General features: G+C 39.5%; 1 protein-coding gene across 1 annotated transcript in view; it reads right to left on the minus strand.

The window, feature by feature from the left end:
* The window catches only part of PHLPP1 (PH domain and leucine rich repeat protein phosphatase 1), a 143,781-nt gene that overhangs the window by 15,472 nt on the left and 111,656 nt on the right, over positions 1 to 16,653 (minus strand). The window contains exons 8-12 of the mRNA XM_013961925.2: positions 16,300 to 16,360; positions 14,283 to 14,378; positions 10,313 to 10,468; positions 2,307 to 2,507; positions 1,123 to 1,285 (exon numbers count right to left, since the gene is read on the minus strand). Of these exons, the coding sequence (XP_013817379.2) occupies positions 1,123 to 1,285; positions 2,307 to 2,507; positions 10,313 to 10,468; positions 14,283 to 14,378; positions 16,300 to 16,360 (677 nt within the window). The remainder of the gene's footprint in view (positions 1 to 1,122; positions 1,286 to 2,306; positions 2,508 to 10,312; positions 10,469 to 14,282; positions 14,379 to 16,299; positions 16,361 to 16,653) is intronic.

Raw genomic sequence — 16,653 nt, forward strand, 5'->3', positions numbered from 1 at the left:
TCCCCCACCCCAATTCTTCCTCTAAGAAAAAAGGTTTTACTTCTAATTGATTCTAAACGGCCCGTGGTTTCCTCTGGCTATTGTTCCAAAGAGGGAGGAGTATTCAAAAATCCACAAGTTTGTTTGAGATTTCCTGACTAAAACCACAAAGCTCATCTTTACATGTACTCACTGTCCAAAGAAATTATTGCTCCTGCTGTTTAGCATGACCCCAGACACTGAAGCACACACACCAGTCTGGGAACTTAGCCTTTTGACTTTACTGAGTGCGTGAAGGACACGTCAGTTGTTTTGATTCCACGAACAAGTAATCAGTTCTCAAACTCAGAGAACTACAGATAGCCTTTTCGGTGTTATCACAAGATATGTACACCATGAGTTAACTGTATCCCACTTTCTAATCTACTGAAATAGCATGAGACCTGAAATATTCTGCAGTATAGCCCAGAGTGAAGGAGAAATTTAATTCACAAAAAGCAAGCAGTAGTATTCTTCAGCACAGTTAAGCAAAGAATGCATTCCACAAGAAGCAGCGTAAGGAAAAAGCTCAGAATTACTTTTGGAAGAACATACAAGAGATCAATTAGGCATTCTTGCAGTTGTGCAAAATATGACTGCAATTAGGAAAATTAAAGTAGCTTGCCTATATAGCCAAATTCTCCGCTCCTGGAATTTATCTCTGTCCCTAAGGCCTATCCTGTCCTGCAGCTTCAGCAGCTTTTAAAACTATCAGCGCGAACTTTAAGCAAAGTCCATTTCTACACAATCAACCAACTGCCAAGGAAGCAAGAGTTAATTATGCATAGCTCTTGCCAGATGTTTAAGTTGCATCATAACAGACTTGGTCACAGGAAAACTATTAGCACTTATTTCGCAGAGAAAATGGGATCTGGCAAAGGTGAGCATATAATCAGATTCTGAGGCTCTCCTTTCCTTCCACTCTAAGGCAGCACAGGAGACAGCATTTTGCTGTGTTCTGTCATTTCAGACAAGAAAGCAGCAGTCAAATCTCTACAGTTTCTGAGAATATACTACTCTGTAGCAACAAGAGAGCTGAAGGGAGAATACAACTGGTAAAGCATGCATTATACTTGCTTCTTCTAAAGCACATTCCTTCCTTACCTTTATTTCAGGAAGCTGCATGACCTCTGGGAAGACTTCAATGCAGTTGGAGTGAGCAATCACAGTATGCATACGTCTACAGTTCATGATGGTTGTTGGAATGGCTTTCAGTTTATTCCCACTAATATCAATTTCCTCCAACTCCTCCAGCTTGGCCATTTTGCTATGAAAATAAAAATTTGAGAATTTTTCTTTTAATACACATGCAAATTTTATTTTAAAATGATGATAAAAGCAGTGGTTTTCATTATTTTAAGAAAATAAAATTGTAGACTTTGGCCCTTTTTCACACTAGCGCCCATCACTTCTCCTCATATCAGACACTAATACAGTTGTAGAACAAAAGTTGTGCTTCTTCTGTCAATGTTGTTTTAATGTTACTTTTAAAATGATTTTCCTTACATTCCCCCCTGCTCCCTAGCTCCCTTTCACTCTTCTCCCCTCTTCCTTTCCCTCTTTTTTCAACCCTAATTTCTCACTTCCCCCCACTTCTTCTCCTCTGTCTTCTGGTACCCTGCTCAATCCCTCACTCCATACTTTACTTAACCATCTCCCTCCCTCTCCCTTGCCATTGAAGCCCAGCTGCCTAAAACATCACAGAAGGACAGATACATCTCTCTATTTACAGGCATCTCTTTTCCAAGGTTGTACCCCAACTTTACAGTATACCTTACACTTGAAAGATTGCTGATTAAAATAGAGTGAACTAAAAGTAGAATAGTTCATCTGAAATTGCTGTCAAGGGAGAAACTCCTTCTGGAGTGAGAGGACCTTTTCCCCGCAGTGTAGTTTAGTTCACTTCCAAAGGACATTTTCAGACTGTTCTGCTCACAAACCTCCCATAAAGACAAGTCCAACAGGTGAGAGCAAAGTGACTAAGTCAGGAAAAGCAGAGAACTTCTTGCTCGACTCCAAAAGCACAGTCTGGTCATGCTAAATTAGTCTGGCTAAAAAGAATTGCAAGTACAACAAAAATGCACCAACCAACACATAGAACTCACTTGTCTGTGCAATGCAAGAGCATGTAGCAATGTGCAAAAGAACATAACAGATGAATCCACCATTGCATATCACTACATTCAAAATAACCTGTGTCAGCCAATTTCTGTGCAGTTTAGTTCTGGCTGCAAAAATGTTTTATGTTGCCCATCAGTGGGCCAGCGGTAGGAAACACAGTTACTTACCTTGCGGGAAAGCTCTGTAGGCGATTGTAGGCCATGTGCAAGATTTTTAGGTGCGGATGGCCTGTTAACAAGGGTACACATTTATCTGTGAGATTGTTATTGGTCAAATACAACTCCTGTAAGATGCTATGGGTTTCTTCAGAAAGAGTGGCTGGAGGAAGCATTTCCAGTTTGTTGGCTGAGGCATTAAGAAACCTCAGGCTGCAAAGAAAAGTAGCATAAGGGAGTTAAGTGAAAAATCCTGTGGCTTTTGTCTAAAATATAAATAAAATACCTACATATGAATTAAGATATTTACAAAACAATTCTCAGAAGCAACAAGTTCACAAAAATGGATAGAAAGACCAGAAGTCTAGCAGTATATAAACAAAACTTCTGATCAAATTTTTAAAATGAACAAACATCAGCAGAGTACTTCAAAATCCCTCTATCTATTTATCAAAAACTCAGTACCTCTAACATTGCTATACATGTACCTCACAGGTCAGAGTAATAAGCCACATCATTTCCATAAGCATTCCACGCAGAAATAAACTCTGATGCCATCAGCATAGATGCCCTTTGAGTGACTAAAAAAGCCATGGGTAAAAAAACAGCAATTTTTTTTTTTTTTTTTTTTTTTTAAGTATTTTAAATACTGGCTAGGTCACAGGTAGCATTTTTAACCTGCAGATCTAAAAGCAGCTACAAAGTATGAGAAGGTACTTATTGAATATTTGGATGATTAGAGATGCACCAATCACAAAAAGCTGAGATTCAAGCAGTAATTTGCCTTTTAGGTTTTAAACTGAGATAGAGCCAATCTTCAATTTAAACAAAAACAGTTATATATTTGCTTGCTGATCTATGCAGAAAGAAAACCAGATTTCCATGCAGTTCCTCAGTGTCCTTTCCTACTCCCCACATCACAGATATCCTTGTTAGTATTTTCTGCAGACTGATCACAAGCAGCAAGGACTGAAGAAGCACAGAAATTAAGCTGTTCTTGCGCTCTCAAAGAATTTTTTCCCAGGGTGGGACCAAGACATGTTGAGGTATTGGTACTGCCTGCTTTTGCAAGTGGGGTTCTACAGAGAGAGGATTCACATTCTCATCATGGAGTTTGGTGATCACAGAAAGCACTGGATGAATATACACACTAGGCATCTCGAGGGCTAGAATTCACACAGGCAATTCCACAGAAACGGAAAAATAAGGTCATTTATCTTTAGTATCATAATTCTGGCATGACCATGTCTTTTTAAGAAATAGAATCTCTCTCTTCCTTCCTCCCCTTTTTGGAAAAGGCTGCCTAAGAGAACTTGTCACGCAGAAGTAAATCTGTGCATGCCAGTCTGCAGTGACCACACAGCTGGGCTCAAACCAGGCTGCACTGCTCCTGTCAACTAATGGGAAATGGCAGCTGCAACAGTCAAAGCTATTTCCAAGAAACAAGACCCAGAAATGAGCTGGCAGAAGCCTACAAAGCCAGTGAACAGGATGCAAAAGGTATGCGTGCTCTTGTTGACTGGTCTTAAGAGAAAGATATAAAATATTGACAGCTCTTTCCCCCTTTCACCTACACAAGAACTCGCACTGACCTTTAAGATCTTCTAATGAATGAAATGGATTTGCAAGAGTTGCAGCTTGTGAAACTCAGCTGCAAATAAGGGTCAGGCATGCTACAGAGAAGTCACATGGCATGCTGAAGGATTAAAAAAAGTATTCCCATTAAAAGCAAAAATCTCTCAGCATTGCATAGAACTGAAACTAGGTTAGCTAGTTTACACAGGCAGAGGAGTCTACTACAGAAAAACACAGCTTAATCCTCAGGCTCATTCATTATTCACAAGGGTGGTAAAAGTCCAAAGGAGGAGGGGAGGAGAGGGCAGATTAGTATGGGAAAAAAGGCAACGAGCAATTGCAAGGGTTTTAAAATTATTTATTCTAAAAAGATGCTGTTCAATTTCACCCTTTGGGTAAAAACAAAAATATATCAAGCTCAAAGTTGGATTATTAAACTGAAGCATACCACATCAACAGTTCCCCTATTTAATTAAACACCAGCAAGCACACCTATTGCTAAAGTACAGACAACTATTGCTTTGGCAAGATCATTCTAATATGCATGATAGTCTTCTCTCTCCCCACAAGAAAGGCACTTTGATTAATACTAAAGCCACGATATCTTTTGTACTAGTCCGTACAAAATGACGATCTTCAGTATAATCCGGAAAGGTTTAAGGAGTTTCCATTTAAAAAGCTATCTTCTTATAATCCAACACTACCACAGCTCAGTCAATAGAAGTATTTGACCTAGATTGCTACGGTCCCCAGTCTCTTGAGAGGGACACTCTCACAGGGAGTTCTCAACCTGGAAATAAGCACCAGCTGCTCCAAGACAGTTTTGGGTGGATTTCAAAGGAAGACATGAGGCACATCTCCTTGTATGGCCTTCTGGGAAGAGTGAACTTTCATAGAGATATGTCAGGGATGAAGAGATGGCAGTAAAACATCTCCCAGGAAAGGACATGTTCTGCCTTGAAGAGGAATCCATATTTTACACATGGTCCCGCAGGCTGCAGCAGAATAACCTGCAGTGTTTCACGGGCACCTTTTTTTTAATAACCAAATGGAGTAGAGAAGCTACAGAGGCATCCTACAGCTGTGAAGTTCTTCATGCATAGCACAAAGTAAGTTTGCTCAAGTACAGCTAGCCCAAAACACAGCTGAAAGCTTCAGTAAGAAAACTCTGATAAAGCTGAAACTGATATACTGTATTATACTGAAGCCATTGTAAATTCAAAAGAAAAATGCATCCAACAAAAGCTCTGTTGTTTTTAATAAATTTCAACACTGGTGGGAGACTACAAGAAATCTCAAACTGCTTCTTCACTGGTATTAAAAGTGGTTGAAATTCTGCCTATTCCTGCCAAAAAAAAGTTCTGATACATACATTGTCCAAAGGTGAATGAGAGAAGAGTCATCCCCTCAGGCACCCTCCCGCTGCCCCCATTTTTGCCAAATCTTCCAGAGCAAGTGGTATGGCAATGCTGGAAATAAAACCCCAGCATCCTGACCTGCAGTCCAGTGCCTTGATGTTATCAACATTAAGGTGGCTAGCAAAATCTTGCCAATAGTTTAGAATGGGAATCCTGCAGGTAGCAGGCTGTCTCGCCTTCCCCATACACATTAAATACCTACCTGTGCACAGTAACAGTCAAGTAGCACTCACATTCAGGTTCAGAATAACCTCCATCTGTAGCTGAACTAAACTAAAACTTTTTTAAAAACAATAGGCTGCTTATTTGCATGTTCTTTTTGACCAGCTGCTACATTAAAATGGTAAGGAAAAGGTCTCAGCCAATAATTCTTTCAATATAGTCTCTGGATTAAAAAAAGAGACAATCTTCTTTGGACAGAGAACAGAATGAACTAGCAGTTAGCTACTGCATAAAGCTTTGTTAATTCTATGCTAGAACCTTATAGCTGAGAAAATCTGTACTTGACCATCAGGTTTTCCCTCAAGCTGATTTAACACAGAAGTCCTCGTCCCGGTTTTCTTTCCCGTGTTTCTTCATCCTCATGCAACACACCAGATGCTCCCTTAGAAGGCACATCTTACAAATGCCCTCCAGAGGAATGGAAATTTACTTGGGCACAACTGCTCCCATCCCTCGAGTGCTTGGACTTAAAAACTGATTCATGTTCCTTGAAGATATCCCACTCATATTGCTTATCAGATGGAAACAGAATGTCAAGTATTAAAGCTCAGTCCAAAATTAATTATTTCCCTTTCCAATTCCACCCACATGCTATACCACAAGCTCATGAAAAAAGTACAGCATCACTACAGAAACCTGAATTCAACAGCCCTCACACATACCCAAGTATAATATAGTGATGGAAGCATGAATTAACAAGTACTGAAAGAGTGTTGGGGATTAAGAAAAACTAAGGCATTGGTAGGGAGATGCCAGAATTCTTCAGCTTTGACAAGGTGCAAACTCTCCTCTGGGGTAATAATATAAACATCGAACTCTGGCTGGAATAAGACACCTTCAGTTTTATGGGGTATCAAAGTACAATCCGTTAATAGATTTAACTTCTCCAAGGTTGGTGGGTGGGGAGGGGAACGACTGTCCCAAAGAATGCACTAGAATCAAGAAAACGGATCTAGTTGAACCAAATAAACCTAATATGCATACAGCATTCCCATGCATTCCCTATTTAAATCAGGACTCTGATGTGAATTTTAACTTCCAAAAGCAGAGGAAGAAAATATTCTACTGAAAGTAGTAAAAAGGTTCAAAAAATTTCTTTAACACCGATGTCTGCCTGTAGTAGATATAAAGGCTAAAATATGGACAATTCTTAGATCTCACTTATATAGCGTCGCCACAACTCTACCATTTTCTGAGGCAGCTTGGTAAACTTGGCTTGCTGGAAAGAGACAGCCACCACTGGAAAAATGAAAAGGAGTACTCTAAAACGCTTAGGAGAGTGTAACATTAGAAAGAGCAACAAAGAGACAAAAGTATCCAGTGAAGAAGCAGCAGAAAGTCAAAAACACTATGCTTAGCCTGAAAGTATGGATAGACTTGGAAAGACTATTGCAGCTGCAAAAATAAAATGCACAGAGAAATTAAGATCTCCAGTTTAGTCTATGCCCCAAGATCTCCATAAGCACAGAGCCATGAAAGTACAAAGTTTCCTCTACAGTCCCTTCTGCAGTGACAGATCCTCAAGTTCTGATCATCTAATCCTAAAATAATTTATAACTGTAGTAGCAAATGAGTGAGAGGAAAGAAGCTAAAAGATAAGCATGTCTGAGGGGAAAAATCAAGACAGTTTTGCCAGCCCATGTGAAGCTGGTATTTCTGCTCCTTTAGATGAGGATGGAAACATTCAAATGAATCTCCTTCTGGTTGATGGGCTGTCTCCTCAGCTCTTCCTTTCTAACCCATCTTCAGCTGTTTCATTAACTGGGATTTCCCCAGTCTCCAATATATCTGCTTGCAAACCCTAACCTACCAGCAATGCAAAAAGCAAGTATACAAATGAAGTATTTCCGCAACTGAAGTGTGCGCATCAAGCATTCACATGGCTCTTTGCATTCATTTGAATTTCTTTCCTCTCTCCTGTTACATCCATAATATGATTGAATACTTACCCCCCAAAACAAAACAGTCACAGTGGATGGAAATGGCAAATATCAAACAAGAGTAAGTTTAATTGGGTCACCTTCCAGAACTCCACCAAAAAAAAAAAAAAAAAAAAAAAAATCAAAACAACAAAAACAACAACAACAATCAAACCAGACAAGACTAGCTGAACAAAGCTAAAAACAAGAATCAATGCAGAAAAGGGCCTCGAGGACAGGTTTTGAATAGCCAGCAGTGCCTCAGCCACCACAGTTGGCCACTGCCAGACACTACAAACCAACAGAAAGTCCTACATTTAATCCACGGAGATCACGGTTACAGATCTTCACCCTACAACTGTTTTAAACAGTCCAAAGGCTGTTTTAAGGGTCTGACTGTACTCAACACATTCATACTAACCAGAAAGGAAACTTAGGTAAGAGGCAGACCCCCAAGCTTCATCCCTTTTTCTCCATTTTTAGACCCCACCTGATCACAGCCACTGCTTTTCTACTATACTTAGCTGAAACTATTAAATTTTTGCCCATGTTATATTAAGAACATTTTGTTGAACTTCTATGGTGTGAAACTGTGGTTTGCTGCAAGTTGGTCAGGGAAGACAGTAAAAAGTCTGTACTAGAAATTGGACCAAGAGAGAGGTACCTGCCATCACAACAAATGAAGTAGTGGATAGAAACTAAGGCTGCAGGAATGCAGGTGCACAAAGAAAGGTTTAAGGATGCCACTTGGGAGTTTTTCCCATCAGGCATAGCACTTGCATGAATTCTCCATTTTCACAGCATCTGGTAGTGAGAAACGAACGGATTATCTGGCTGTCTCTGTGGTGCTCATCTTGCCAAGAAAATCCCCACCCTACAAGAGAAATTCTAGCTAACATGATCAAGATGTGCATACTTTTCAGTGGAATAAACAGAACCAAATTCTGTCCTGGTTATAGGAATGTTTTCTAGACAAGTCTCTAAACAACAGTTTAAAACAGAAAATTAATTAAAAAAATGAGAACAACACACAGTATTTCTAAATTATACTTTTCAGCAGAGAATTAAACCTGCCTGCTTATTCCTTTTTATCTGTTTGAAGGATTAAGGGAGAAAAGTGATGCCCATGGATACTACTGTGAAGAGAACAGAAGTTTTTCAGTATTTTTCTCCTTTTTCTTGGTGAAAGCCATATCCCCCCTGGGTGTACCAATGCACTGACTTCCCTGTCTGCCTGTCTTAGGTGTTCCAGAAATCAAAGCCCATCAGTGCCTGTGCTAAAGTTTGCTCAAGGCCCTTCAGACCCAATTAATCAAATAGGATGGAGAAGAAGAAAGTGTTTATAATTCACAGCATGAAACTTTGTATCGAGACAAGATATCATCTATCATCTGCACAGAGCTGCGTACCTTTCCAAAAAAATAAACTAATCTTTTCAGGCTCCAAAGGGTTTACAGAGAGATAAAGGTTCTGTGAGGTAAAGCAATTTGTCCAACATTATGCACTAGGAAAGATCACGGCAGACCTCACAGGGAACCCAGCTCTCTCGACACGTCTGGCAGTACAGATTGTGCTTCCCAGGGAATGCTTTCAAAACAGTAGCATTTCACTTCTTTGTCTTTTTTTTTTTTTTTTTTTAAAGAAACAGCAGCAACAAAACGCCAAACACCTTTCCCTGGCCCAGACTCATTTCTGTTGCTACTTAGCTGCTGACAGATGCAAACATTTGGAAAAAAAAAATGCAAAGATATTTCCTGCAGCAAATTCCAAACGAAAGCTCTCAGGTTGTGAACTATCTGCATTAGTGTTTTTTCCTTCACATTCGTCATTTGTTCAGCAGTGCTAGGCACGCCAGCATGGGCCAGACATTTTACAGCCAAGTCACCTAAACCAATAAAGGGGTGTGCAAAAAGAAAAACAAACAAACCAACCCCACCCCACACAAAGTAACTGCTTCTGTTGTTCTCACCCACGAGGGAGGCTGCACTGATGGTGAAGTGCCAGACTGGGTAAAAATCAGTGCATCTCCTGAGCTCATGACTTTGTTAACACCTGCAGAAGAGTTGGAAAACACATTCCCTATACTGCTTGAAAACAGCATAATGTTAAAGCAGCGGGGGGGGGAATCCCAAAGTCTGATGTGGCTATATAATATTGGTATTCTGTATATTTAATTCTACCTCTTTTCAGCATATGTTTAGCAAACATCTGGAAAGCTACCCCAAGTTTTGATTTTAGTCTGTACTTGTTTATTTTGGTGTCACAAAAAATGAAAATGTCTACAATTTTGTAGCTCAGTTTAAAAAGGTGAGCTGGAGTATAAAAAATTTTTATGCAGCTTGTATCTCACTGCCAAATTGCACTAATCCACATTCTAGACCTACAACCTATAAATCTAATTTAATACAGTAGTTCTGGTACTTGGTGACCACAACTGAGTTGTTCTGCCAGCCTTATGCACAGATTTTGCTTTGTTTGAAAGGTATAAATAAGTTCTAGCCTGTGGTTGAGAGGAAAGAAGCTTTCACACTCTATCAGACAAGGCTAAAATATGTATTTAAAAAAACCTGCCACTAACCCATCTCATCGTATGTAGCAGAAGATAGTATGCGCTTTACTTTACAGCTAGATTTCACAAAGTAGGTGTACAGGAGGAGCTTGGTAGAGGAAAAAAGCAACCATGTAAGGGAAAAAAAACAGAATAAAAAGATTTTCCGTTTTGGCGAGTTTGGCAGACATCTGCTCATATCACTGAAGGCTTGGCAGTTTTCAAATCAGGGGAACCTCAGATTACCCCTAGCTGTTCCTTCTTTCAGCTAAAGAAATAAAACACAAAGCCAGGTTCCTTACACACAAGCTGAGATTAAGATGGCTTTATATTTACCTGTCTGCTTTCAGAAGCAGGTTAGATGGCAGCTCAAGGAGCTGGTTGTGTTGAACATCCAGAACTTCCACTTGTGTTCGTTCAAGCCGATCTGGTAGCCTTCCTAACACATTATGTCCAGCCAGCAGCTTACGCAAGCTGCTGTTGTAGAACAACCTTAGAGAAATAAAACCACCAAAAATAAGAACAATTTAAACTGAAAAAATTTGCTTTGACAATTTTTAGGTGAGATATCACAGTTCATTACAAGAAAGTGATTCAGCCAACTGATTAGCAGACATGATATTAGTTACGCACGGATCTGAGAATATCTTCCCACTCTCCACCAACCTCTTTAAAAGGATGAATGTTCAGAGAATGGGAGGGAGATTTAAGGATGATTAAAGAGTGAAAGTAGTGAGAAAGGGTTATCTTATTGCACTATCTGAAACATGAATATAGAAGCACGATGGTGAGGTGGATAATTGCTAACAATGGCTGTGGAAAACTGCACTGGTGGGATCCCTGTAGCTAACAGGAGGATTTTAAAAGCATAGATGAAATCATCAGCCACCCCACAAACTTCATAGTACTTTACTCATCATGTGCTGACTCATAATCCAATGCTTTCCCCCACCCCCCATTTTCCTTTCTCGTTAATACCAGACTAACATAAAGCCTCCCTTTCCATTCTACAGCGAATGAAATTTATCTAATCCGCTTTATTTTCTTGAGCTTTTACAAATGATAGATGACCCAGAGTCCATCCCCCTGCCCCACTTTTTTGAGGAGGGGAAGCAATCTAAGGAGAAAAGAAAGAACTGCTGTTCTGATCAAATAGTAAAGCTAAAATTCGCAGTATAAACAACTTCATAAGTAGTTCAAAATCTGGACCTAAGGACCTCAAGCAAAATGGAAGCAAGTCTCAATTTTGAGCAGGAAACATTTTCAGCAAATTAAAAAAAAAAAGGTTATTCTTCATTTGTCACCTGTTTTGTGTTATCACTACTGTACTGTTTAATGCTGACCTGTTTCAACCAAAGATTCTCAAATTACTCAGCATTACAGGAGAAACCTTCTTCCCTCTGTTACAAAGATGACCCATATACACACAAACAGCCTTTCCTCCCCCTCTTCCCTGCAATACATAAGGACAAGATGCAGTAACACTGTAGGTCATTGGACTATTATGCCAAAATAACCAATGAAGTATGCAGAGTTTTTCCCTTGACAGATACAGTCATACTTTTATCTGTGTGCCAGTGTTAACAGTTATCTCAGTTGGATGAATTGTCTGCATTATGACCATGGATACAAGTCAACAGCTAGCCATATCAGTCAGGAAGGTCCAGCACTGCACAAAAAGACTTAACATACAGTGATAAGCACATTTATTATGTTTTCATCATTTAAGCATTTTAGTTTCATTTCACTTTTATTTTAAAATGCTCCAGAGTTATGGGCTTGCCTTTCTATTCTTTTCCTTTCTAATCAAGACCGGCCAGTATCAAACCCACCAAACATTATAGGAAAAAGTAGAGTTGGGTGAGAGCACCTAATTTTTTTTTTTTTTTTGGATTGGGGGGGACACATTGCTTTAAATTAAAAAAAAAAGTTCAAATCATGGTGAAAACATGAACAATTAACTTTTCAGTGGGAATGTATTTTACAAATAGTTCAGAAGAACTCAAAAAAAAAATTTTTTTTTTTTCCCCTTTTCTCCCCCGGCCTGTTTCTCCAAGGTACAAAAGGAAACAGGCTCCCTGGAGAGAGCTCAAACCACCAGCATCCAACTAAGCAAGCTCCTGATGAACCTGGGCCACCCAGTTTCCAAGGTGGTGGGGAGTCAGAGCTGCTCTTCCCTATGGGCAGCTTACCCACTTGCTTGACTCCCATAGAAAGTTTTGATGGAATCAAAAAATTCCCAAGGGCAAGTATGCTGCTCAGCATTAGCATCTTCTGAGGAAATATGGTTTGGTGAAAACATTCAAGCAGCTCCTTTAGTAAGCAACTGTTCAACAGAACACATTGTTGAATACAAATAGATCTTTTGTATTTGTCAACAAATACAGGAACAAAAATGCATCCACGGACATCTCTTCATTGGTGGTAAAAAGGTCATTTCAACAAATCCTTAAAGCATTTTATTTTCTTTGGGAAATCTCTGGCAATGTCAGTTTTATAAAAATGAGTTTGTCCTGTATAGTTGAAATATAAGTGCCCTTTTTGTCACTTTTTAGTACTTTTAAAGCACAGGTGGCTCTATTACAGCCTAACAGCATACATAGTTCCCATTTTCTTTAATTGCGGCAACAGACACAGTCCTGCAACTCAACTGATCCAACTCCTTGGCTTCAAGGATTGCTTTCCTGTTACAAGAGGCAAACAAACAGCATCAATTGCAGTTTGCTTTGACTAGGTGCGACCTTCATCCTCTGGAAAACTGTTGGTCAGTCAAGGCCTGGACATTTGTGGTTAGGATTAGACGCATCTTCCTAGGAGAGCGCTGTTGACCTACTTCACAGGTTTTTAGAGTGCTATTTTATATAGAACCAAAAGCAAGCAGCAGTGCACATGAATATGCCTTCTGGGCACTGGTATTTGTTACCTTTAGCATTTGTATTTGAACTCAGACCCAAATTTCTCTAAAGATTAATGGATGTTCAAAGCCTGGGTTTTGAACTGGGCCCTAAACTGAACTGACTTATTAGGAGCTAAGTTATCTAGACACATTCTACAAAGAAGAACTTCCAAAGATAAGCCATTTCCTGGGGTTAATGATAAGATGGCAGGAGAGACAAGTGGGATGTTGACTGTACCTAATTTCAGCTAATCATTAATCTCCCAAAGATATCCGGTATGCCTTGATAGTCCTGCTGTTATGAAGTGCAAATGAAAAGCAAATGAACTTTTGCTCCTCCACCCTCTGAGTAGGTGCAGTTTCACTTTGTGTGGAAAAAACAGATTGATTTAATAGACTGCATGTTAGCCTATTAGTTTGCCTAGTGTATCTACTTGCATCCTTTTCTGCCTATGTTTCTGAAATCTACTCTCTTCCCATTCCCAACACTAAAATTGCCAGTTTTCACCATCTCTCTCTTTCATCTGAACCAGACAGAACTATCTTTTTGGTTTCTGATGTTCTTCTGTGCTGTGCAGCTAGGTAAGGCAAACATTTAATATCATCATACACAAGCTGTCCAGAATTTTCTATGGCTCAGCATATCTCCATACGATTTCACCCTTCTGCCTGGATATTTTCTCCCTCTTTCACAACACCCTTTTTGAAGGGCACAGAGAGGCACGACAGTTCTCTTCCGGGAAAGTCAGGCACTCAAATCCTCAATACCATCACCTGACCAGTATACTCATCTGGACCAGGTCTCTCTAGAAGAAAATTAATAAGAGCTGTTCATAATTTAATTCTGACTATTTAAAATCTTTCCTCCCTGTTCACTGGTTTTCCTATCATTTGTATTCAATTTTAAGTTTAAACTCCTGGAAAAGAAACCATCTTTGTAGTGAAGACAATTGCTCTACTTGCAAAAGCTTACTTGCTTTATGGGGCTTTACCCTCTCCTTTCAACCCTTTTTCTTACCCAATACTCAGTCAGGGCTGTGATCTGGAGTCTCTAGGCACCACTGACAGAAATAAGTTATAACTTCTGAATCTCTGAAGTGTCATGCAAAGTTACGGCTGTAAATATTTAATATTCAATATTAAAAATGAAGCGCTTTCCTCTCCAAACAGTGGCATGAACAGCTTCAGAACTTCCATTTGGAATTCAAAGGCACTGTTTTCTCTGCATGAAAGCAAGAGAAGAAAGGCTGTGTGGAAGCTTGTGGCATGACAACACCCCACAAGGTAAAAATAAAATCAAACAAAAGATAAAATGGGCCTGTCACTGGAACAAAATAAACATTGAATCAGCAATTATTTCTGAATTGCTTATCCTGTTCCACATTGTGCAACTTTGTCTGCAGGACTTACCGGGCAGGCAGCTCACGTATCTGATTGTGGCCAACATCCAACACTTCCAGTTTTCTGCTGTCACATACCCACTCAGGCAGGTTTTCCAGGTGGTTTCTATGAATGTAGAACACAAGAGGTATGCTAAACCACAGTCCAGATTTAAAGGTTATTAAAAATACAGCCTCAAGACAGGTAGAGATACCTGCAGAAAACACACTTGCTACATATATGCTTCCTGTGAGAGTGTACATCCCCTCTTCACTAATGGCACTACAAATGCAATAAGATTCTGACTGAAGAGGTAAGAAAGCTCACAGTGTTTTCACCCTAGATGTGCAGCCACTAACCAAGACAGGGGAGAATGATAGTGCCAAACTACCAAGAAAGAAGTATCAAGAGTATCGAGGATGAAGAAGTCCTTGCAAGAATGAAAAGGAAACTGTTCATTTCATCTTCCATTTGAGAGATACTTCTCAAAAAATCATTCATGTCCTACACAGTTGCAACGTGCCTCTTCGATCTCCCAGAAACTCAATGCTGAAAACCACTCTACTACTACTCAACAATCTCACTGAACAGGACAAAAACTTTCTTAAAGCATCTTTAAAGCCAAGGGGTTTGCTCTTCTTACATTTGCCTCCACAGAAGCTAATCTTTTTAAAAATTGAAGTTTTTAGAGGTAAGTTTTTCCAAAGACTGCACTGAAAACATGCAGCTAGGCACCTGTGCTGCCTGCCTTGAATGCAAACATTAGCAGTGCAACATACATGGAGGAAATTGTTGATTTATGTTTGTGCCATATAAGATTCCTAATCCCGAACTTTCAAATCTACATGTGCCTGTTTATATGATTTGATGCTCAGTTGCACATCTGAGTAGGTTAACTGAAGTAATGGATATGTGCATACACGTGCACACATTCTGGCTCATTCATGCGCTTGTATCCTCTGTTTCATTCATGCAATAAACTTCAACCAAAATATCTGGTAGCAACAAAACCCTTCTTTCCTGAAACAGCTTCCTTTTCAACCTCAGAAAGATTTCCCAAATTCCAAGCGAGCCAAAGATGTCCAAGAAGCTAAAGACTTCCTATCCATTTAATAACATGCCATCACAGAACCAAGGCACAAAAAAGGCGATTACAAAGTCATGCAACCTTTGCCAACATGATCTCTACTAAATTAAGAACACAGCTTTACAAAAAGCACTTTTCAGCAAATGACACTCAGCCACACATGTATACTACACTTAGGTGCACAGTGACAGTAACTCATGATTGATGCAACTTAGAAATTGATGGCCACTGCCCCCGGTTAACCCACTAATTGTTACGGTCATCCTCAACAGCTTAGGTGTGCTTTAAGAAGGCTTTTTAATATATTAAATTATCACTTTAATGGGCAAATGAGCAATTCCTTAAATAAGGAAGACATTAAGCATATGTGCAAGGTGTTCCTGACTGAGCCCTTAAATTGTTAAATAAAACCAAAATAACCCCTTTTCCATTTCTTTCCTAACCCTGCCTTCCTTTTTTATGTGGGATTTATGGATACATTCAGATGGCAACTGCAGACAGCCCTGCAGCAGGCAGGGCACCATGGAACAAGGATGAGCTGCAGGTGCTGCAAAACTGATAAGTAAACTATCAAACCGTGACCCATGCCAGGCTTGTGATACAGACACATCCAGAAAGCAACTTGCATTCAGGTCTCATATTGGTACTTATTTGAATAATCCTGTGCATTTGTATAAGTTCAGAAATCTTTAGATCAGTGACATTATTTTCCATTAACTATAAACATGCATTACACTTTTCACAGTACAAATGAATAAAAAGGAAACAGGGAAGAGTTGGCCAGTAGAAGAAAACCCATCTTCTGACCCTGAGCATGAACCTTCTTGTATCTCAAGGTCCAATTCTGGTCCCAACTTCCTCTCAGTAAAATACCAATGAATGTTGTTTTTCATAATCTTGGTTGATGTATGTTCTACAGACCCCAAGAAAAAATAAAACAAAAACAAAACGTACTCTTACCTAGAAATATCCATATAAGTCAGGTAGTTAGGAACTGGATACACATCAAGGTGAACAAGTTCTAGGAGATAAAATAGAAATAAATGTGATGTCTCAAAATACAGAATAGCCATTTAGGTGCAGATCTTCAAGAGGTATTTTAAATAGCTAACTCTCAGCACAAGTCGGTAACCTAAAAAAATGCTCTCAGGCTCTGGACCTTTATGAACTGAGCTTTGTTTCTCTCTATTATGTCTGAGTATACATTTGCTATATCAGGCTGTACTTGCTACAACAGACACTTCCTAACAGATCAGAAAGGAGAAACTGGAGGATTTGAAGAGTTTCACGGCAAATTCTTATCTTTGTCCCACT

The sequence above is a fragment of the Apteryx mantelli genome, chromosome 2, assembly GCF_036417845.1.
Source record: "Apteryx mantelli isolate bAptMan1 chromosome 2, bAptMan1.hap1, whole genome shotgun sequence".
Taxonomy (NCBI): domain Eukaryota; kingdom Metazoa; phylum Chordata; class Aves; order Apterygiformes; family Apterygidae; genus Apteryx; species Apteryx mantelli.